The sequence below is a fragment of the Puma concolor genome, chromosome E1 (assembly GCF_028749965.1).
Source record: "Puma concolor isolate L17-30 chromosome E1, mPumCon1.1.hap2, whole genome shotgun sequence".
Taxonomy (NCBI): Eukaryota; Metazoa; Chordata; class Mammalia; order Carnivora; family Felidae; genus Puma; species Puma concolor.
This window is the reverse complement of record NC_141680.1, coordinates 2,570,070-2,592,336: the sequence shown is the minus strand read 5'-3', so window position 1 is coordinate 2,592,336 and position 22,267 is coordinate 2,570,070. Positions and strand designations below refer to the sequence as shown.

The 22,267-nt window shown below is 60.5% G+C and overlaps 3 protein-coding genes across 4 annotated transcripts; all 3 read right to left on the bottom strand.

Moving 5' to 3' along the window:
- Positions 1-3,508: 3,508 nt before the first annotated feature.
- TMEM95 (transmembrane protein 95) lies at positions 3,509-5,623 on the bottom strand. 2 transcript variants are annotated; one of them, XM_086685810.1, is made up of 7 exons: positions 5,213-5,623; positions 5,028-5,084; positions 4,742-4,822; positions 4,621-4,641; positions 4,401-4,481; positions 4,187-4,274; positions 3,509-4,063 (listed from the first exon to the last, which is right to left on the bottom strand). In XM_086685810.1, the coding sequence occupies exons 1-7, from the start codon at positions 5,418-5,420 to the stop codon at positions 4,030-4,032; spliced, it is 570 nt and encodes a 189-aa protein (XP_086541936.1). In that variant the 5' UTR covers positions 5,421-5,623; the 3' UTR covers positions 3,509-4,029. The 2 variants fall into 2 exon arrangements, with proteins under 2 accessions (XP_086541936.1, XP_086541937.1); XM_086685811.1 differs by lacking the exon at positions 4,401-4,481.
- A 45-nt stretch (positions 5,624-5,668) lies between these two features.
- KCTD11 (potassium channel tetramerization domain containing 11) lies at positions 5,669-7,720 on the bottom strand. The gene has a single exon (XM_025920277.2). The coding sequence runs from the start codon at positions 7,681-7,683 to the stop codon at positions 6,985-6,987; it is 699 nt and encodes a 232-aa protein (XP_025776062.2). The 5' UTR covers positions 7,684-7,720; the 3' UTR covers positions 5,669-6,984.
- Positions 7,721-9,164: 1,444 nt separating this feature from the next.
- Positions 9,165-22,197, bottom strand: ACAP1 (ArfGAP with coiled-coil, ankyrin repeat and PH domains 1). The gene is made up of 22 exons (XM_086685798.1): positions 21,563-22,197; positions 20,942-20,999; positions 16,909-17,028; positions 16,672-16,725; positions 16,510-16,568; positions 16,063-16,246; positions 15,905-15,949; positions 15,689-15,784; positions 15,499-15,573; positions 15,299-15,408; positions 13,478-13,529; positions 13,286-13,386; positions 12,805-12,928; positions 12,494-12,705; positions 11,882-11,951; positions 11,626-11,720; positions 11,372-11,541; positions 10,762-10,934; positions 10,210-10,319; positions 10,017-10,127; positions 9,643-9,692; positions 9,165-9,349 (listed from the first exon to the last, which is right to left on the bottom strand). Exons 1-22 carry the CDS (start codon positions 21,613-21,615, stop codon positions 9,249-9,251), a joined length of 2,223 nt encoding a protein of 740 aa, XP_086541924.1. The 5' UTR covers positions 21,616-22,197; the 3' UTR covers positions 9,165-9,248.
- Between the last annotated feature and the right edge of the window lie 70 nt (positions 22,198-22,267).

The following is a 22,267-nucleotide window of genomic DNA, read 5'->3' as shown; positions in this document are numbered from 1 at the left end:
AGCCCACCACCCTGTACGCGTCTGTCGGTTGGCTTTCCGGAGTGGAAGCGGTCCTGAATCCACCCTGTTCCTTCCGGGCCACAGAGGAGCTGAAGGTCTGTCTTCAGGGCCATGGTAGCTTAGACCCCGCCTTGGGAGCCTGACCACCCGAGTTGGCATCTTGTGACTCTATCACTTACCCCCCTGTGAATCTGAGCAAGTTACTTCCCATTTCTGGGCCTCTGTGTCCCCCTCTTCGAGATGCATCTGTTTGCAGTACGTACCTTCAGTGTCATTGGAGAATTAGCTGTGTCTACACAGCTGGGTGGTCGCCAGCCGGTAGCCAAGTGGCTGCCGATGAAACTCCTTCCTGGCACCAGCACTGTTGAATGTGGTGCCTTCCCACAGTGACGAGGGCTCCTCTGTGTCATCAGAGGGATGTCGCAGAAAGGATGGTGTGTGACTTCCGAGTGAGCTCGTACGAGACCGCGAGGATTCTGCCCCGCTCTCTTGGACCCCTCGCTCCGGGGGAACCGAGGCACCAGGTCATGAGGATGCTCAAGCAGTCCTGTGGAGGGGCTCCGCGAGTCAAAGGACTGAGGCCTCTTGCCAACAAGCCAACGCCAACCTGCCAGGCACGTGAGTGAGACGTCTTGAGAGATGATCCCCCGGCCCCGGTCAAACCCTAGACTTCCGCAACCCTGATGGACGTCTTGAAGCACCCTCATGGGAAACCATGAGCCAGAACCACCCGGGGAAGCTTCTCCCGAATTTCTGACCCACAGAAACTATGAGGTGATGTTTATTGCCTTAGGCAATTAACCTTTGGCATCATTTGTTACACAGCTTTAGCTAACTGGCTGTGTCTGACACATCGTCTCTGTACATTAGCCACCATTAACATTGACTTTGCAGGTAGGGGGGCGCCCAGGTGGCTCAAGAGTTAAGCAGCCGACTCTTGGTTTCCACTCGGGTCATGAACTCACAGTTCATGAGTTCAAGCCCCGCATCGGGCTCTGCACTGGTAGGAAGACTAAGGCTGAAGCTGGCGAGTGATGTTTCTCCTGCACGTAGCTAGATGGTGACACAGCCAGTTGTGTAGTGAGGCCCTTAGGTGCCCAGTCCCAGGCTCCTTTCTTCTGTCCCCACTGTCCTCGACTGCCGAGTAGTGATATCTAGTGGCCTAAACCAACCACTTGATCACGCTCCTGGGCTCTGAGAGTCTGGAACTCCAAGAGGACAAGGTGGGGACAAGTTCTCTGCCCTACTGGGTCTGGGGCCATCGTTGGAAAAACGCAAAGTCTGCAGGTGACCTGACAGCTGGGGGCTGTATTATCGCTCCCGTGGTAGCAGAAGATATTGCCTTTTGACTGAAACCCACCCCCCCCCTCCGCCGCAGGGTGGACTCTCCCTGTAGCCTGCACATCGTCACAGCATGGTCACTGGGTTTCAGAGTGAATGTCCTCAGAGGCAGAGGGCAGAAGTTGCCAGTTTCTCAAGGCCTTGGCCCAGGGAGTGGCCCAGTTCACTTTGCCTCATTCGGTTGGTCAACCCGTCGTAGAGCCCACGTTCAAGGGAAGGCTACAGAGACCCTACCTCTTGATGGAGGAGCCATGTCAAAGGCTTTAGGGTCCATGGTTTAAAACTGCCAGAGCCCTCGTGGCCCCTCTTATTTTGTGAGGGGCTCAGAAGAGCCAGCCTTGCCCTGGCAGGCCGTCGGCCTTCCCTGCACAGAAAACACCAGCCCCGCCGGGCTCCTGTGTCACAAGTTCATGAAAAACTCATGTGCGGGGGGGGGGGGGGTGTCACCAAGGTTCAGAAGAGGAGGGATCAAGATGGCTAGAGATGCTTCCTGCTGTCACCGCGGGCCCGGTTCTGGGGAAGCAGAGACAAAACCTCAGGTAGCAGCTTTATAGGGTAGCACATGGTCGAGAGGGAAGATTTTTAAGGAACCCCCCCCACCTGACGTTGGCGCCCCATGACAGATGTCTGGAGAAGGGACATTCTACTCTGCCTCAGGAGCTCCGAGAAGGCTTCTCAGAAGAGGTGATGTCGGAGCCAAAGGAGAAGGGCACAGGAACAAGCCTGGGCAGAGGCAAGGAGCCATGAGAAAACAAAGTGGGCAAGTGATTCAGCGGGGCTGTGGGGCGGGCGGAGCTGAGATAAAGCTCCGGGGACACATGGGGGCCAGATTCCAAAAAGGATTACGAAGGTGGACGGCTTACTGATGAGAAGCAGGCATGCGGCGGGAGAGGAAGGGGATGTCCCTTGGTCTTGGCACCGCCATTAGCCCAGAGGGAGATCACGAGGAGGAGGCGGGGTCTGGGAGGAAGGTGGGTTTGGACTCGTGACTCCGACAGGCTTGTGGGGCGTTCGGGTGGAGATTCCACTTAGGGCCAAGATGGGTGAGCTCTGGCACGAGGACCAAGTAAGACGTGGGGAGCTGCTGATGGAGAGTCTTGAAAGTCAGGGTCAAGGGCCAGGCCTATTGTATTCCACAGGCAAGAAGGGCTAGGGAAGGGCTGCTGCAGACCCGAGGGGGCCGTGGTGCCCGGGCGGTCGGCAGTCGTGGCTTCTCACCCCAGGCTGGGCAGTGACGCTGCCTGGCGCCCGACGCGTATTCGCTAAGCGTCCGTCAGATGAATGGACGTGACTTGTTCTATGATCTTGGGCAGGTTGTAAGAACTTGGCATATGATCTTCGGGTCTTGCTTCCTTCCTTCCTTCCTTGCTTCCTTCCTTCTTTCCTTCCTTCATCCTTCCTTCCTTCCTTCCTCCTTCCTTCCTTTGTCCTTCCTTCCTTCCTTCCTTCCTCCTTCTTTCCTTCCCTCCTTTTGGTATAAAATGAAGGGATTGGACCAGAATGTGTACAATAATATCGAATGTACTTTCCTAGAAGGAGTAGGCACCCTCCCCATCCCCAGGACCCTTATGGACACCCCAAAAACAACGGTGCTAGCCCTGGCTGGTTGTAAGTTAGATTCACTGAGGCCCCACCTCACACCACTAAATTCAGAATCTCTGGACCTAAGGCCCAGGTGACTTCGATGTGCAGCCGGATGAGAACCTTTGCCCTGGAGCCTCTAGGTACCCAGTTTGAAAACCACCGGGCTAGGTGTGTGTCAGGATCCCTTCCAGGCCCAGCCCCTCCGACGGAGACTTGGGGTTGGCGACAGGCCTCTCTTTTTACGTTTCCTCGTCCATCTACCCAACCCAAAGCTCCTGATGGCCAGCGGACTAAACACCAGGGTCTCTGAACCACACACGACGGAGGTGTCGGGCAGATCAACTCTGTGTCGCAGAGGACGCCCACGTTCATCATAAGGTGCCAGCGGCATTGCTCGTGTGTACCCCCTAAATGTCAGTAGCACATCCCCCGATCGAAGCAATAAAAAATGTCTCCAGATGTTGCCGAACGCCTCTTGGGGTGTGAAATCCACCCCCCACCCAGTTGAGGACCGTTGTGCTACACCGAGTCTCCCGTCCCCCCTCCGCCCTCCCCAGTTGTAGACAGAGGCCACGCCTGGGCGGAGGCCACTGAAAAGCAGGTTTACTTGATCTTGGCAGGAGGGAGGCCTCTGTGGGAGGCCAAGGCTTCACAATGTTAAATGGAGGGATAGCATGCCAGCAGGCTGACTGATGTGGTCGCCACTGTGAAGGGAGGGAGTTTTCCAGAACCCTCGTTCCCGGATTCCCAATCAGTCAGAGGAGGGCCAAGAGCAGCTTCTGGGGCAAACAGCCCCCGCTTTCCGAGAACAGGCAGAAGGGGGTGTGGGGGTGGCGGTGTGTGTGTGTGTGTGTGTGTGTGTGTGTGGAGGGGGTTCTTTCCTCCTGTAGACATTTTCCTGGAATCAGTGACTGCTTCTGGCTGATTAGTTGAGGGCCGGAGGGGAGGAACTTTCCAGCTGTGGGTGCCTGGGCCCCTGGAGGCCATCTGACACTGGGATCACGGAGGCGGCTGGGTTTAGGGTCTGGAAGGCCGAGCCTTTGGGATTGGAAGTGAGGGGCTGGCGGGTCCCTTCCAAAGGACGTGGGGGCTGGGAGGCTGTCTTCACATGTCACTTTTTGCTTTGAAGTGTCTGGACCTGAGGGGACACAGAGAATGGGGGGCCTGAGAGGGGCAGGGCAGGCAGCCGGGAGGAGAGGGCACAGGGACGGTGCTGGGGGGTCAAGGGTGGCGAGGCCACACCCGCCATCTGCCCACTCACTCCACCACGAGGCTCAGAACGCCCAGGAGCAGGACAGTTATGAACACAGAGAGGAGCAGAATCCTGGCTTCCCGAAGATCGTGACTTCCTGCAGGGAACCCAGGAAGGAGTGAGTGATCCTGGGGACCTCGCTTGTCCTTGTGGCGGGGCAGGGTCGGGGGGAGCCCGAGCTCAGAGATCTGAGCAGGGGTGAGGCGAGGGCGGGGAGCGGAACCTGGGAGGCAGCGCTTTAGAGGCCAGCAGCGCACGGCAAAGCTCTGGCAGGTGGAACAGTTGTACAGGACGGTGCTGCCCCCTGCAGGAGACAGCGGGGCCGGAGCTGGGGCGGGGGAGTCCCGGCTCCCACCTTCCAGAGTACCCCACTCCCTCCGGGACCTCCGCCAGGCCCTCCTCGGGTCCCCCGTCCTCACCTACCCCTTCCCTTTTCTACTCACGGCAGGCGGGAGCACAGAATGCTGAAACCAGAGACAAGGAGGGGTGGGGAGAGAGGAGACACTCAGCCACACACCCCTTCACCGGACAGCCCGGGTGCCCCAGGTCCCTGCCCGTCAGTACCTTCCCTGGTGTACTCGGGAAACTTGACCTTTTGCAGCCATTGCCAATATAAAGAGAGTGAGGAGGGAGACCCTTTGATCTCTGGGGAGACAGAGGGCAGCTGTATTGCCCAGGGCCTCCCCAGGGCAGGCGCACCTCCCACGCTTCACCCAGCACCTCCCCGGTTACACCTTCCCGTCGTCTCCACCTGCCTTGCACCCTTCCCTGCCTCCCCAGGTCCCTCCTCCCAACCCCCTCCCTGGTGCCCATCCACGCCCCTAGGTCATGCCTTCGCCCTTGATCTCACCCATGACCCTCAGGACTCTGTGAGTCTTCTCTATGACTTTGTTCGTGGACACCTCATCTGTGGAGACAGGCAAGGACCTGTGACTCTTTCCTGACTTTCCCAGGGCTGGGGACTCAGGTGGTGGCCGAGGGGCTCAGCTGGGGAGCCACATGCTGCCGGGCCGGGCCCTGGATGTCTGATCCTACCTAAGGCAAAGGCCGGGAAGGTCCAGGAGGCCTCACAGGTCTCCCACCGAGCCTTCACCTGGTTGCAGAGTCGAGCCAGGCGGCCCGACAGGTCACGGTCTGAGAGGTGACAGAGGACACAGGCCTGGGCGGTTGCCAGGAAGACCCCACCTAGTGCCAGCGTCCACATGAGGCCCGCTAGGGGGTGGCACAGGGAGGCTGGCCCCATGTAGGCTGGGAAGGTCGATCCTGGATCCAACCCTTTGCCCGGAGGTTCTAGACTGTTCCGGAACAGCCGGTGTTCGGGGTTCTAGAGCATTCTGGAACAGCACCACCGCTCCATCTCTGGCTAGGGCAAAGCAGGGGCCCAAGGAACTGGGGGCCAGAAGAAGACTGGGCAGAGAACGCAGGGCTTCTGCTGCAAAGGGGGCAGTGCCCCCCACCCCCACCCTGGCCCTCAGCAGCAGCCTTTACAAGTTTGAGGTTCCAAAAAGCAATTTTATTTTTCTTCTTGTAAGTTCGTGACCCGCGATAAACAGCGAGTGAGTCCGCCCCCCCCCCCCCCGCCTCCCACCGTGAAGAACTCGTGCGTGAGGATCCCATCCCTCGGGGACCCAGAAACCACATCCTCCCCCAACCCTCCCGGCCTCCTCTGTTCATCTCCCCTCTGCCCTGGGCCGCCTTGGGCCTTCCCAGCTCTCTCCTAGCAACCTGCCCACGGTTGCCTTAGCAACCAAGAGTTCTACACAGGCCTCCAAGGGCCGGCGGGGCCCAGTGACTTCTCTTACCTTTCACCAGGAAGCCCCTGGCGACCCAGGCTTCCACAGGCCCCTCGTGCCTACGCGGGGAGGCGAACACACATGTGTGCACACACACACAGACAACCCCTCGTGATTCAACTACTAATTCTCAATCTACTCACACCCATACGGCAGACATACCCAGCGCCAAAGCAGTTGCTGGGCAACCCCAAACAGGCCTGCACAGGCAGAGACCACGGAGAGACTGTCACACGGACGGGAGCCTGGATGTGAGAGGCCCAGACGTCGCTCAGACGCTCTGGCTGACACGCGTGCACACATGAAGGCAGTAAGGCCAAGGCCCAAGAAGATGCCACCCTCTTCCCAAAGGCCAGCTCCACCATCAATGGAGGGTCCTTTAAAAACTTGGCTTTCTAGAGTGTGGGGCTCCAGCCCCATAGTAAATGGGGATTCTCCTAGCTCCCTTAGGCCACCGTGGGGTGGGGTGTGGCCTCTCTGTCTCCCTCAGGAGGTGACTTGAGACAGAGCAAAGGATCCCCCTTCCCATATTCCAGAATGTTCTGGTCTGTCTTCTGTCAGGCCTGGCCAGGCCATCCAGCCACAGGAGAAGCCACGGTCCAGGAGACCACATCAGAGCAGTTCAAAGTCCTCCTTTCTCCCACACTTCGGTGTCCCCCCCCAGGGTTCTGCGAGGCCTAGCCTGGGCAGAGAGGTGTCCCTATTTCTCTAGACCCTTGAAATACTGAGCTCCAACGGGGAGACACTGCAGGCCCCCAGCCTCACGCAAGAGCAAGCCAGGGGATCTTCCCCGCCCCTCCCAGGATTAGCACCGAGCCAGACCCTTTGCACGGCTCAGGTTCGGGAGCTCCTGCCCACATCTGGGCTCCAGTCAAGGTGCAGCCCTGACCCTCACAGCTCCAGAGGCAGAGCTAAGAAGAGGCTTCGGAGGTGGTGGGGGGGGGGGGAGTCTCATTCTCTCATTCTTTGCTGTCCGTTCTCTCCCCCTCCCAGGCAGACGGGAGGGCCGCGTTTTCAGTGCCTCACAAAGCGCAGAGATCGGGAGTTGAGCAGGTCCTCGGGGTCAGGGAAGACGGAGTCTAGGCGGAAGCCGTGCTCCAGAGCCACCCGCAGCACCTCCTCCAGGAAGCCCGGCGTGCCCACCACCTCCCGCAGCTCCCCCGGCCCCCCAGTCCACAGAGGCTGTAGCCCCAGTCTCCTATACTCCACCTCAGGGAGCTCTGCGGGACAGGGGGCCCACTCCAGACGAAAGTGAGGGCCTCCCTCTGCCCTGTCCTCACTGGCCACACCGAATCGGGCCCGCATGGCGCCCAGGCACTCGGGGTCGGTGCAGAAGATGTTGGCTCGGAACGTATCCACCTGCACAGAGCTCAGCTCATAGTGGTGTGGGCCCCGGCGAGCGGAGAAGTGCACCAGGCGGGGGCTGGCGTCTACATCTGCATGGAGCAGGGCAGCTGTGGGCACGGGGGTCCCCCGAGAGGCCTCCAGTTCCCGCAGGGCATCCAGGAGGGGCTGGATCTGGTAGAAGTCCGCCTCTGCCCTGAGCAGGGCCGTCTCCCCATAGCCACGGGGCAGGTCCAGGCGGCCCAGCCGCAGGAAATTGAGGATGTGCCGGAAGGCCTTGCCATCTCTGTCGATGAAGTAGTGGCCACCTCCCTGGGGGTTGAGGTTGGGGGGGATGGGGGTGCCCGCCCTAAACATGGCCCCCAGCATGGAGTCTGGGAAGCGAGTCAGGGTCTCCAAAGTGGTGGAATAGAGCGTGCCCCCCACATTCAGGGTCACAGGGCCCCCAAAAGAGGGGGGCGAAGAGGGCACAGGAGGAGGCGAAATTTTGGGGAGTACAGGAGACACCGACAGAGAAGAAAACGCAAACTCCGCGGGCGTGGGCAGAACTGGGTCCTAAGGTTCGTTCAGACTCTCTCGGGGTTGGATGCACAGGTCGGAACACAAGGCAGGAAGATTTAGGGCTCACCCCAGCTACGTTGGTAGCGGGGGATGGTTTCCGGGCACAGACACGGCCGGCCGAAAAGAACAGAAGCCAGAGAGGGAAGGGAGCTTTCGGCCCAGACGCATTCGATGCAGGGCGGTGGGTCAGCAAGTCTCTTCTGCGGTCTTCAGACAGCGGGTTTCCGGAGTCCAGCCAGCAGGTGACGGTGGCGAGCACAGGCCGACCCTCGGAAGGACCCAGCCTCCGAGTTCTCGGGTCGATGGCTGTCGCCGCGGGCGAGTCCGCGCACGGCGCCGGGGGCCAGTCGGAGGCCCGGCAGGGCCTGGCTTCGGCGCGGGTCTCTGGCGACGGAGGCGGGGCTGAGCGCAGCTGGCGGCGGAGCGGCTCCGGATCCGCTGGGGAGCGAGGGCGCACGCTCAGAGCGAGCCGGGCGCGCCGGAGGACTCTGAGGGAAGCCGCCCGGGGTTCTCGGGACCCGGGCGCCGCCGCCTGCACGGGTGTCGCCGCAGCCGCCGAAGTCCTCTCCGCCCCCAGGAAGTGGCCTAAGGGCAGCGGCTGGGAGCCCTTTAAGAGACAGCCCCGCCCCCTTGGCGCCCCGCCCCCGCCCCCGCCCGGCTCGCGCGGCCCGGGCGGAGGTGGGAGCCGAGAGTCTGGAACCGGAGAGACGGGGCGGACGGGCTGGACGAGCGGACACGGGCGGACGCGGGCGGGGGTGGGGTCCGCAGGGTGACTCAGGTGCGTCGCTCCGGATGCGGCCGCGTCCGCCCCGCAGGCCCCGCAGGTGTGCCGGGCCTCACGTCCGCAGCTCGACGAGGGCCCCCAGGCCCGGCGGTCCCCGGCTTGGAGGCGGTGCCCTCCCCGCTCGCTCACGCAGGGAATTCCCGAGGGGGCGGGTGCTGAGCCGCCGCATTCCGGGGATGCCTCCTGGCCGGGGTGGCCGAAGCCAGCCTCTCCGTCCCGGCCCGACGCCAGCTACCCTCCCCTACGGAAGGCCGGCCCCCAGCCCACGCGGGCGGCCTCTCCCCGGCCGGACTCGTCTGGCCACGTCGCCCGAGCCCGAGAGCCCCGCCTCGGGGCCGCCCGGCGCCAGGGCTGCGGCCGAAGCTACCACCTAGTTTGTCCGGAAGGCGCCCCTCGCGTGACTCGAGCTCGCAAACCCCAACCGCCCGCGCACCCTGGCAGCCGCGGCGCCCAGTCCCCGGCCCGGCCCGAAGGCGGCGCCCTGCCAGAGAACCACGACGGGAAGCGCAAAGCACGGCGGCTTTATTGACCGAGGGGCCGGCGGCCGGAGAGAGGGGACTGGGGGCTGCGGGCCCACGAAGGCCTGGGATCAAAGAGTGTGGAGGTCGTGGCTACGCCGGCTCAGCTTCTCCGGGTCGTCCGACGCCATGAGGGAGAAGTCGCGGAAGATGTCCAGATACGTCTCGTCTCCTGGGTGGGGGAGAGGGAGGGCTGGGCGGGCGCGGCCGAGCGCGGGGTGGGGGTGGGGGGACCCGCGGCCCGCGGGCGCGCTGGAGGAGTGGCCGGAGGGACAGCAGCGCCGACGCGCACCGCCCTCGCGGGTTCTCCGTTTTGTTCCGAGGACCCGGCGCACCAGCTGCGCCCCACACAGATTTGTTGCAAAAGTATGACATTAATCAGTGCAGCTGGGCGCGACGGGGACCGGGCTTCGGGGGCCAGAGGCCCAGAATTACAGTGTGGGGCGGGGGCGGGGGGTACGTTACCTGCCTGGCCCTGAGCCGCTTCGGCCTCCCTCATCTTTGCCAGTCGTAGCCTGAAGGGGAAGCAATGAACGTATGAATGACTTTTGGCTTCACTCCCCCCACTCGGACTTCCCATCCTGTAAGCTGGGTGGTTTAATTCATCCGCTCCCCCGGGGTCCAGTGCTTAAAGGCGTTCAACAACATCGACGTCCCTCACTCAGGACGAACTCACCATCCCTGGACCCTACCCGGCCCCCTTCCTACTCCACGCCCCAATCTACGCTGGGGACTGCACTTCTCCAGCCGAGTCCCGGAGCTGGCCCAGGCAGCCTGGGCGTTAGCCCCGCCCCAAGGGGGCAGGGCAAGCTCTAGCCCCGCCCCGCAGGCCTCCTCACAGGGTGACGATGTCAGCGTTGGCTGTTTCCATGGCGATGGTCAGCGGGTCCTTGCCTTCTGAGTCCAGGGCTCCCAGGTCGGCCCCCCGTTTCAGGAACAGGCAGGCCAGCCTAGAAATGACAGCGAGGGTCAGCCGGCCACTCGGCCCACCCGAGCCTTCTTTCCCACAGCCGTCATCCCCGCGGCCCCTACCCCGTGTGGCCGAGAATGGTCGCATGGTGAAGCGGCCCCCGGCCGTGGTTGTCCGTTTGGTTCACGTTCGCCCCGTTCTGGAGGAGAAACTCACAGGCCAGAAGAGAATTCTGCAGCGAGAAGTTGCAAGCGGGGAGAGAGGGTGACATCTTCAGAAGCAGGCCAAAGATACTTTCGGATGGGATCAGCTTGAGAGGGTGGGGTAGGGGAGCCAGGAGTGTAAGGGTTCGGCTGGGTCAGGCTCTGCACTAGCTTTTGACAGTAGGTCATGCGTTAAAGCCACAGTCCAGCCTCACATGAGGTATGCTGTCCCTATTTCGCAGGTGGGCAAACTGAGGCACAGAGAGGTTCACAACTGTAAGCGGTGGGAGCTTGGATTCAAACCCAGGTTGTCTGCCCCCAAATCACACACCCTTCGCAACCCAGTGTCTGTGGGTTATCATTATCACTCTCTCCAGGGTGGGAGGAGGGGTAGGAGCAGGGCTCAGACTCCCCGTGGGAATGGGAGAGAAGGAGCCTAACGGTGGGGGCGGGGCAGTGGGCAGGACTCACAGCAGCCGTGGCCTGGATCAGCGGAGTGGCATTCTCCTGACCCCCGTTGACCCAGTTGACGTCAGCTCCGTGGGCAAGGGCATCAGCCATGGTGGGCAGGGAGGGAGGATGCCCAGCAGCTCGAAACAGCAGGGCCCCAGGGTGGAGGGCGCCCAGGTCATCAGAGGGGGGCTCTGTTAGGGGGTGGGAAGAGACCCTCAGCACAGTTCGCGGATGCTCTAATGGGACAGGTCGTTTCTCAGTTTTGGGAGGGACTTCAGGACGCTGGGGACTTCGGTAGGAGGTGCAGGCGGGATGGTGCGGGCTGGGAGGTGCATGTGTGTGTGGGGACCCTAGAGCGGGGGGGGATAGACAGCGTCCCTCACCTCTCCCTGTCCAACCACCTTCTCCAACTCAAACGTCACTCACCCTCAGCAGCCTGCTCCCAGCCCTACACTCCTTCCCATTCTCCCCCTAACCCCCAAACTCTCGCCTGGGAAAACCAGTGTTGCCGTGGTCTGCCCCCTCCCCCACCCCCCAGTACTGGCGAGGGGAAGGCTCGGGCCTCCGTACTCTGCCCTCCTCACGGGGCACACGGCCGGGCTCAGTCGATGCCCCAGCAGCCCTCTACCTGGCCTGGATCTGAAGCTCCCGGGCTGGGGCCGGACGGAAGGCTTTGGGGGCACGGGAGGCTGCCCCCTGGGGGGCCCCCGGCCCCCTCTCCGCCCTCGAATCTCCGGAAGCTTGGTCAGGAACTTCTTTTCCACGTATTTGGCATGAATCCAGGCCTCCTTCTCCTGCCTGTGAGAGTGTGGTGGGGAAGGAGGGGACCGTCTTCCCTCCTTCCCCACAGCGGGCAGCCCCCCACACACACCCCAACCTCACCGGGAGCAGCTGGGCCCAGGTTTCTTCACGGCCATGGCCTCCACCCGGGCCTCATAGATCCGGTTGATGACTACGTTCCCCAGCTCGCACATGAGCTTCGGGTGGGCCCAGGCAGACGCGGAGACAGGTGGAGGGGAGAGGTGAGTGTCTGAGTCCTCAGGGCTCTGCAGCCCCTGGACTCAGCCCCCCCCCCCAGTCCCCCTTCCCATCAGGAGACCTCCCCCCCCACCCCCCCCACCCCCCCCCCGCCAGTCACCTTCACCAGCTCTGGTTCCCACGAGTCAAGGGTCAGGGACCGGACTTTGGAGAAATGAACTCCAAGGCTCCTGGAGGGCCAGAGCGGGGGTCAGGCCCCTTGTGGGGTGGCAGCAGCCGCGGCTCCCCAGGAGGACTTGGAGGCAGGGCCCCCCTGCAGCAGAGGTGCTGGCCAGGTGGGGGCAGGGCAGCGGGCCACGTGGCCTTGCTCTGCTCACCGTCCCGCTTCACCCTCCTACATTTCACGTTCAGGGCCTTCAGTTTCCCTCCTCTCGCCCTGCCGCTCCCCTCCTTCTGCCAGGCTGACCCGGGCGGAGGGCCTCATAGACTTGCTGGGGCCTAGTGACCTCTTCTCTCTCTGCTCTCCATCGGCTCCCCTACCCTCAAGACCTCTGACCCCACGGTCAAGCCACTAAGCATCTCTGGCCAGACCAGGACCCTGTGCCCAGGGCCGGCCGGGATCTAAGAAAGGAAGCCAGGACAGGGTGGGAGGGAGGGGTCTGTGTGATGGGCTCAATCCCGCCCCCTCCCAACCCCCCCCTTCCAACCCCCCCCCCCCCCCCCCGCAGCCAGAAGGAGAGCAGCCCCCGGCGCTCGGGTCATGGGTGGTGACCTGTGGATCCCGGAGCACTGGATGCAGAGGGTGACACCAAGGTTGATGCTGGCCCACTCGGGGGCTGGCTCTCGGCAGTCACAGCACTGGGCGTTGCCGTCCACACTCTGCACCTGGGCTGCCACGTGCCCAGCACCGCCGGATTCCCGTCCCCTAGCGGTTCCGCCACAGCCCAGCGTGGCGGAGGAGCCCACGGCCAGGGGTCCTGAGCCCTGGGGGAGACGGGGGGAGACAGAGTGGCCATGGGGCCTGGGGAAGGGGTGCCTCGTCTCCCTGGGCAGCCGGGGCCCCGCACCCTCCTGTTAAGGCACCTGGCCTGGCCCCCAGGGGCCGTCGTCGAGACGGGCCTGGCTGAAGGCCGTGGCTATACTGCTCTGCACGGCGTTGATCCACAGCTGCAGGAGGCGCTCCGAGTCGGCCTGCAGGAAGCAGGACCTGGGCAGGAGGGGACAGTGGGGCGGGGAGGCTTCTGAGGCCGGGGGAGCCACGTGGGGGGATAGGCGGGCTGACACTCACCTGCCATTCAACTGGTACCCGCCGTAAAGAGATAACGAGATACCAGCCGGATAGAAATTTGGCACCAGTTGGTCCCATCTTTCTAAGTATCCCCCGTCACCCCATCCCCTGCCCCTAAAGGCACCCTCCCCCCCCACGCTGCCCCCCAATCCAGCCACCAAAGCGTTAATGCCTGGTGCTACACAGGGGCCCCCAAGACGCCCCTGCGATTGGCCTGCCTTCCTGTCGGTAAAGGTTTAGCTGCATCAGGGCATCGCCCCCCACATCTGCACTCACTTGCTGGGGGACACCACCTCAAAGCAAAACCGCCTTTCCGAGTCAGGGCAGAGCTTCACGGTGCAGAGACGAAGGTCGTCTACCACCACAGTCACAGGGTCCTGGAACGGGACGGTGGTGAGGGCCAGCCGGCCGGCTGCAGCCAGGGCGGAGCGTCCCTGGGCCCGGGGCAGCCAGGACGCGTCTCCGTACCTTGTACTTCTTCTGATAAACCAGTTGGTTGCTCTGAATAGTGAACCAGCGTCTGAAGGAGGTGGAAAGAGAGTTGTCGACACGGGCAGCTCTGGGATGAGCTGGAGACAGAAACAGCACAGAGGCTGCGCCCTCTGCCCCGTAAGGATCTTGCTGGGAGGGTTGGGCTGACCGTCCCGTCCAGTCAGATGCTCCAGAACAGGGCCGCGGAGCCGTGCAGGCCAGGACCCGGAAGGCGGTGCTGTTCACATCTCCAACAACCCAGATTGGATACATTTGGGAAGACAACTCTCCAGCAGATGGCACTAAAATGCTTTTCCGATAAAACTGGTCTACGGCTCCAATTTTTAAAATGTGTACAGTACATATATTTCTATATATATATTTTTTTTTTTAATTTTTTTTTTCAACGTTTTTTATTTTCTTTTTGGGACAGAGAGAGACAGAGCATGAACGGGGGAGGGGCAGAGAGAGAGGGAGACACAGAATCGGAAGCAGGCTCCAGGCTCCGAGCCATCAGCCCAGAGCCCGACGCGGGGCTCAAACTCACGGACCGCGAGATCGTGACCTGGCTGAAGTCGGACGCTTAACCGACTGCGCCACCCAGGCGCCCCTTCTATATATATTTTTAAGCTTCTTTATTTTGAGAGAGAGAAAGAGAGTGAGCAGGGGAGGGGCAGAGAGAGAGGGAGACACGGAATCCAAAGCAGGCTCCAGGCTCTGAGCCGTCAGCACAGAGCCTGACGTGGGGCTTGAACTCCTGAACCGTGAGATCATGACCTGAGCCGAACCCGGATGCTTAACCGACTGAGCCCCCCCGGGCTCCTCTGCAGTATATTTTTAAATAGTCGCTACACCCGGCATGGGGCTGGAACTCACAACCCCAGAGACCAAGGGTTGCGCGCTCTACTGACTGAGCCAGCCAGGCGCCCCAAGTCTATTGCCACAACTTTTTGACAGATGGAAGTTTCTTATGGAAGGGGCGCAATTTTCTACTTTGCACAAATATCCTGCACGGGCTGGCAGTGGCCCTGGAAAGGGAAGGAGCGGAGTCAGAGCAGGTGACACCCCTGCCCCACACCTGTCGCGGCTCCTAAGTCCCTACGGAAGCCGGAAGCCGACAAGGCCCTATCGTGGCTCACGTCTCTGTGAGCTCCGACTGCACCTCCGACCGCTTCTTCCTCCCTCCCGCGTCCGCACCCAAGTGCCCTCTCTGTTTCTCCAATGCCCTGGGCTTTTCAAGGGCCTTGGCACTGGCTCCTCCTTCTGCCTAGAACGTTCTCCCCCCAGATATCTTTCAAGTCTTCACTCAGAAGTCACCTTCTCATGAAGCCTTTCCTGACCACCCTCTTTAAAACTGCAACCCCGGGGCGCCTGGGTGGCTCAGTCGGTTAAGCTTCCGACTTCGGCTCAGGGCACGATCTCGCGGTCTGTGAGTTCGAGCCCCGCGTCGGGCTCTGTGCCGACAGCTCGGAGCCTGGAGCCTGCTTGGGATTCTGTGTCTCCCTCTCTCTCTGCCCCTCCCCCACTCACGCTCCGTCTCCCTCAAATACAAACATCAAAAAAATTTTTTTTTTTAATTTAAAACGGCAACCTCCCGCAGCTCTCTGCATCCCCTGCTTTATTATTTTTCTCCGATGCCACTCTTCCCTTGTAACGTAACATAGCTCACTGTCGTGTTTACCGTGTGTCTTTGCTGATGGAACAGAAATTCCCCGAAGGCGGCGGGTTTTGTCTGTTTTCTCACTGCGCTTAGCACACAAAACCACTCAAGAAACATTTACCTGAGCGGGTGTGGGTGACTGGGGGTCCTCTCCTCACCTGCTCCACGTCTTAAATGCGTTGCTGGCCCGTTTGAAGAGGTGTCCTTCCATGACCAGGCCGCCAGGCCCCTCCTTTAGGCTGGGTTCTGGCTCCTCCCCGCCCAGCTCCTGGGGGCACAGGAGGGTCCTGGGCAGCTGACAGGCAGAGGCCGGGGCGCGGGGCCCCGCGCACCCTCCTGCGGGCGGGGAGACCCTCACCTTCTGCTTCAGCAGCACGTGCCTCTGTTCCATGTCCCTCCTCTCGCGAGCCGAATTCAGGACCAGCTGGTGCAACTGGGCACGGGAGGGGCGTTTCAGATGTCCCCAGCCCCCTCTCCTGAACCGGGCCAGGAGAGGCATCTTGGAGCGCCCCCCTCCCTCCACCACCGCCCGCTCTCCGGAGCCCCACCTGGGCACCCAGGTCCCTGCGATACTGGGCCAGCCTGCCCAGCTCCTCGTGGCCCTGCTGGAAATGGGTAGCCTGGGCCTCCACCAGACGCAGCACCTGGGTGACAGGGTGGGCAGGGGGCAGAGGTGACGAGGGACCCTCCTGTCTTTCCCTCTTCCCTCCGCCCAGCAGGCCCCTCATCGCGTGGCACTCGCCGCCCCCCCCCCCCCAACTCACAAACTCCATGATGTCAAACTTCCTCTTGTCCTCGATCACGTTGATCTGAGGGCCCCCGAAAGACGTCAGGTGAGTCTCGAAAACATAGCGCCCCCGCCCACCGCACGCCGGGGCCTCTCCAGCCCCGAGGGGTCCTGGGGGACAGGCTGGGCGGTCACCTGCAGTGCGTAGTCCAGTGCTCGTCCCCGGTACCCGGCCCGCGCAGTCTTCAAAGCGGCTCCGGCCTCTTCGGCCTCCTGGGCCCGGCGCCGGGGGACCTCGGCATTGTGGATGAGAGCAGCCTCCAGGCTCTCAGCCCCCTTCCAGAAATCCCGGCGAGCCTCTCGGAAAGCCCGGAGACCCCTGCGGGGTGGAAGGACAACACACAACCACAGGTACCCCTCCTGTACCCCCCCAACCCCGGCCCAGCAAAATGGTCCCCGGCGGAGTGGTTCCCGGTGGAGGCCCGCTCGCGGCCTTCCGGACGGGCCTCCGAGGTGGTGTCGGGATGGGGGACAGCTGTCAGGCCACCCGAAACCCCCAACCGCACGGCTCCTGCCTCGAAGGAGGCCCCCGTGGTAACGGGACGAGGGACGGAGGACCGGGTCCCCCCCCCACACACTCACTCCTTGACCAGGGTTTGGATTTGCTGCTGCAGGGTGTGCTGGGTAGCATCCAACAGCTCCTGCGGGGAGGGGAGCAGACACTGGCAGGTGAGGGTCAGGCCGCAGACAGCCCAGGGCTCCCCCAGCCCAGCCCCAGCCCCAGCCCCACCCGCTTCCGCTCACCGCATGGCTGTCCAGCTTGTGGTTGAGGCTCTCGGTGAATTTGTCCAGACACTCCTGGGCACGGAGAGTCAGAGAGAGAGCAGGCGTGGGGCAGCTGGGCCGCCGTCTCCGGACCCAGCCCCGCTCTGGCCTGGGCCCTGCAGACCCCAGGCCGACCCTCCCTCCCATCCCAGAGGATCTCTGCATTCCAGGCCCCCCACCCAGCCTGCTCGGGGTGCGGGGGGGAGCCCTACATACCGCCATCATGGGCTCGGGAGGACCCAGACGGGCCAGGTCACAAATGCCAGCAATGAAGGTGCGGCCGGCCGCAAGGTAATGGCGGCCACTTTCCAGGAGGCCGTTACCCAGCTTGAGGAGCTAAGAAGCAACAGGGGGGAGCAGGGAGTTGTGTGACCCCCTCACAGCAGCCCCCCCTCCCTCTCCCTTCCTTCCCAGCCTCGCCCAAGCAACTCTGCGGCCCAGCCCAGTACTCCCAGTTGCGAACACACAGCTGGAGCTTTCTCATCTCTGCTGCTTTGCTCGCACTGCTCTGTGCCTGGAAGAAAAGTCCTCCCGGCCTGTCACCGAAGCCAGTGTCAGCTGGCTCCAGCCCGTCTTTCTGCGCCCACTTCCATGTGTCCCTCCCTGCCCTGCCCTGGCTGCCTGGATCCAGAACTTCCCAGAAACTCCAGTTGCTCACGCAACTGTCTGCCTCACAGGATGGATGTGCTGCCTGGGTGGCCTTAAATTCTAGCAGTCTAAGGGCGCCTGGGTGGCTCAGTCGGTTAAGCGTCCGACTTCAGCTCAGGCCATGATCTCGCGGTTTGTGGGTTCGGGCCCCGTGTCGGGCTCTGTGCCGACAGCTGGGAGCCTGGAGGCTGCTTCGGATTCTGTGTCTCCCTCTCTCTCTGCCCCTCCCCAGCTCATGCTCTGTCTGTCAAAAATAAGTAATCATTAAAAAAAAAAAAAATTTTTTTTAAATAAATAAATAAATTCTAGCAGTCTTTACTGTGAGGAGTTTTCCCATTCTGGGCTCACTGAGCAATTTCCTCACGAACAGGAACAGACCAGGACAAGGATAGCATGTTGGGGTGTTCCCAGGGCCCATTTTGTCTGGCGCCTTTGACTGACAACTGAGGAGGCTTGAGAAACAAGGGACAGTCGGGACGCCTGGGGGCTCAGTCAGTTGAGCCTCTGACTTCCACTCAGGTCATGATCTCGTGGTTCACAAGTTTGAGCATCGGGCTCTGTGCTGGTGGCTCAGAGCCCAGAGCCTGCTTCAGATTCTGTGTCTCTGTCCCTCTCTGCCCCTCCCCCGCTCCTGCTCTCTCTCCCCAAAATAAACAAATGTTAAAATTAATCAATTAATTAAATACATAAATAAAATAAACAAGGGGACAGCTGACAGGCCTGAGCAGGGTCCCTCTGGTAGGGCCAGGTGGCTGAGTCAGAAACCAAAGTGAGATCTCCTGACCTCTGGCCCTTGTTATCTTCGGTCACCAGTCACCACATTACATCCTGAGGTGACACGACTTGGCTCTGGCCCGAGTCACCCCAACAGGGATGGAACAAGTGTCTGTGGAGCCCCTCAGGTCAGGCCCCGGGGACAGGAGACCACCAGGGAACCTCTGTGGAAAAATCCTGGGCAGAGGGGGCTCAAGAGAACTTGGGCCACGTGGGTTCTCAGTGGATTTTTGAAAACTGAAAAACACTTCCTAGGGCTCACGAAGGCTGCAGGGAGGTATGGCTTCACCTGAAGGTGACTGACAGGGTCAGTCACAATCAGGGAACTAACCACAACTCAGCCTCTTCGGGGGTCCATGCAATGGAGCAGCACTGAGCCGCGCAAGGGAAGGAACTATCCACACGTGAACTACTTGTACTAATGTGTAGCAAACCGAACGAACTTTGGGGGGGGGGGCGTTATTCCGAGAGAGAACAAGGACAAAAAAGGCTAATCTTGAGAGGTCACACAGCGTATGGCTTCACTTAAGTAACAGTGTAGCAATGACAAACGTCCGGAGAAGAACGGATGAGCGGATCAGAGCAGGCAGGGGAGGGTATCTCAAGAGCTCCTTGCGGTGAGTTTAAGGGCTTGAACGAGATGCTGGCATGTGACAGAGCGCCGTTGAATGGTACACACAGACTTTGTTTTGTTTTGTTTTGAAAAAAAAGGACAGTCGACCCTCGCACAGCAGGGGTTTGAACCGCGTTGGTCCATGTAGAAGTGGACTTTTTGTGATAAATACAGTAAATGTTATCTTCTCTTGCTTGTGCTTTTTTTCTTTCTTTTAGACACAGAGAGTGCGTGCGTGTCCGGGTGTGTGAGTGACGGAGGGAGGGGCGGAGACGGAGAGAGAGAATCTCAAGCAGGCTCCACACTTAGGTCTGAGCCCGGCATGGGGGCTCGATCCCATGACCCTGGGATCATGACCTGAGCCAAATTCAGGGTTGGACACTTATCTAACTGAGCCATCCAGGCACCCCTGATTTTTTAAAAATTTAATTATGTATGTATGTATGTATGTATGTATTTAACTCTACACCCAACGTGGAGCTTGAACTCATGACCCTGAGATTAAGAGTCACGTACTCCAATGACTGAGCCAGCCAGGTGTCCCTCTTCCTTATGAGTATTTTTTTTTAATGTTTATTTATTTTTGAGAGAAAGAGAGAGACAGAGTGTGAGTGGAGGAGGGGCAGAGAGAGAGAGAGAGAGAGAGAGAGAAGGAGGGAGACACAGAATCTGAAGCAGGCTCCAGGCTCTGAGCTGTCAGCACAGGGCCCGACGTGGGGATCGAACTCATGAACTGTGAGATCATGACCTGAGCCCAAGTCAGACGCTTAACTGACTGAGCCACCCAGGAGCCCCCTTATGATTTTCTTAATAACACTTTCTTTCTTCTAGCTCCCTTTATTGTATAGACAGCATACGATACACATATCACATAAAATACGTGTGAATTAACTGTTTACGTTATCGGTAAGGCTTCTGGTCAGTGGCAGGCTATCAGTGAAGTTTTTGGGGATTTAAGAATTATATGTAAATTTTCGACTGTGCTGGGGGGAGTCAGTGCCCCTAATGTTCATGTTGTTCAAAAGTCAACTGTATATGCAAAACAGGTAAAATCCATGTAAGGTCCACAGACAGTCATTGTACCATGACGACGTCAATTTCCTGCTTTTGGTAAAGTACTAGCATTACCCCAAATGCCACCATTGGGGGAAGCTGGGCGATGGGTCCATGGGACCTCTACTGTCTTTGTGACTTCTTGTGAGTCTGCAATTAACTCAAAGGACAACAGTTTAATTAAAAAATATGTTAATTTGTCATCGGGGCGCCTGGGTGGCTCGGTCGGTTAAGCTTCTGACTCTTGATTTCAGCTCAGGTCATGATCCCAGTGTCATGGGATCAAGCCCCTCCACGGGCTCTGGACTGAGTGTGGAGCCTGCTTGAGTTTGTCTCTCTCCCTCCCTCTGCCCCTCTCTCCCACTTGTGCTCTCTCTCTCTCTCTCTGTCAAATAAAGAAAATGAAAAAAAAAGTTAGAAAGCTCCTCCAGCTGGCCTTGAGGAAGCAAGCTGTCTAGGGGCAGGGCCACATGACAGGGCACCGGGCAGCTCCGAGGAGGTGAAGGTCTCAGTCCCGCAGCAGCAAAGAGCTGAAGTCGGCCAACAACCACGCGAGCTTGGAAGGAAACCCTGAGCCTCAGATGGACTGCAGCCCGTGGGACCCTGAGCCGCGCCCAACTCCTGACCTACAGAAACTATGCCAACAAATGTGTGTTGTTTTAAGTCACTAAATTCGGCATAACTTGTTACACAGGCGGTAGAAAGCTCACGCACCAATACGTATGTAACACGTGAGACTGGGGTAAATGCTATAGAGAAAAACCAAACCCGCTAAGGGGCTAAGGGGGCGGGGAGTGTTCACACGTGCGTGTGCCCATCTTATCAAGAGTAGCCACGGAGGGCCCTACTGTCCCGTGTTTAAGTGTCCCACTGCTTTGTCTCCCAAAAGCTGCTGTGAGCTCCCTGGGGGCAGAGCGGTCTTGCGGTCCTGAGGCCCGGGCTCACAGCTGACCCGGTAAAGCCCACAAGTGAGTCCTGTCTTCCAGGACCTCGAGCTCTTTGAGGGTGCAGAACTTCCATCTGCTTCTCTATGGCCCCCAAAGTATTTACCCCGCACGGTTAGCATTCAAAAACCCCTGGAACTCCTTCGTGGTCTCCAATTTTCTCCCTGGCCTCGCCTCTCTCATCTTTACCCCATCCTGGGTCCCCTGCCCATGTCACCTTTTCCAGCCGGGTCTCCAGTTCTGACACCTCGGCTTCCACCAGCTCGATAGAGGCTCTGGGAAAAGAGGGGTCACGGGAACAGAGCTTGGGTCCGTCTGGTCTGTGCGCCCCCGAAGGGCTGGGGCTGGGGTGAGGGGGTAAGGGCGTAGACAGGAAAGGCTGATGGGGTCGGGGACCTGTCCGCAAGCCCTGGCCGCCTCCCTCACTCCGCGCAGTCTGAGAGCTAGTAGGGCCCAGGCCAGAGCAGGAAGGGCAGGAGGAGGGTGGATGTGGCGAGGGCAGGAAGTTGCTAACCGCCCCAGCAGGTGCTGGGGGAGGGGCGGGGGTACCAGGAGCCGAGGAGGTAGTGTCCGCTCTGGGGGTAAGAGGGGCTAGAGAGGCCCCCTCTGCATGTGAAGGGGGCAGAGAGCATCAGAGTCCGGGGGGTTCATAGTAGAGGTGCTACTAAGTCCTCCGAGTGGCCTAGAAGCTCCATCTTGTCCCGCTTGAGAGTCATTCCCGGGGAAGGACATCTGGCCTGGGGAAGGGCCTGTGTGTGTGTGTGTGTGTGCGTGCGTGTCCATTGGGGATGGGGGTCGGACCTCACCCCCTCTGCCACCCAGACCTGCGCACACTTACCGGAAGCGGGGTGAGTCTTTGAGACACTCCTCGAAATCCAGCTTGACCGTCATCTTGCTCCGCTGCACGGGGGGGTCAGACGGGCAGGGGCTGCAGGGGGAAGCGCTCCCTGCCCCAGGAGGGGTTGGTGAGGAGGAGGGGGGGGGGTCCTCTCCTGGGGAGAGCCTGGGGGTGGGGGAGGGGGCTCAATCCCTTCCCTAAGGGTTAGGGGTGTGCAAGGAGGAGCTCTCACCTCACACTTGCAGGCAGTACTGGGAGGGGCAGAGGCGGGGCCAGGAGGAAAAGCCACAGCCCCACCCACACAGACTATCTGCAGTCCCCTTCTTACCAGAGTCCCCTTCCCCGATCTTTTCTCCTTTAGCCGTGCTGGGGGCTGGGGGTGACTGGCAGATACAGGCTCCAGTCCTGATTCTGTCACTCAGAGACTGTGTGACCCTGGGCAAGCTCTCTGATTCCTCAGTTTCCTCATCTGGAAGATGGGCACGACAACCTCCCCCCCCCCCCCCCACCGCCCCGCCCAGAGATGTCGTAGGAATTAAAGAGGACATTGGTACATTCGTGGTTTTGGGGTCCCACCAACCACCGTCCCCCTGCTGCAGTGGGGGGGCCTTCTGGGCCTCCCAGGCCCTCCCTGAGTCCAGTGCCCCAGGCTGTTCCAAGCTTTCTTCTCCGCTCCTCTGCCTGCTGTGGTTTCCTGTATGCAGA

Coding starts and splice junctions, on each gene's coding strand:
- TMEM95 (XM_086685810.1), bottom strand. CDS start 5,420: ATGGGGCCAGCCTCCCTGTGCCACCCCCTAGCGGGCCTCATGTGGACG. Junction 4,642..4,741: donor TCCCGAGTACACCAGGGAAG/GTACTGACGGGC, acceptor CTCTGGTTTCAG/CATTCTGTGCTCCCGCCTGC. Junction 4,064..4,186: donor GTTCTGAGCCTCGTGGTGGA/GTGAGTGGGCAG, acceptor GTGTCCCCTCAG/GTCCAGACACTTCAAAGCAA.
- KCTD11 (XM_025920277.2), bottom strand. CDS start 7,683: ATGCTGGGGGCCATGTTTAGGGCGGGCACCCCCATCCCCCCCAACCTC.
- ACAP1 (XM_086685798.1), bottom strand. CDS start 21,615: ATGACGGTCAAGCTGGATTTCGAGGAGTGTCTCAAAGACTCACCCCGC. Junction 17,029..20,941: donor TGGAGACCCGGCTGGAAAAG/GTGACATGGGCA, acceptor GTTGCTTCTTAG/CTCCTCAAGCTGGGTAACGG. Junction 11,952..12,493: donor CAGTGCTCCGGGATCCACAG/GTCACCACCCAT, acceptor CTGGCCCTCCAG/GAGCCTTGGAGTTCATTTCT.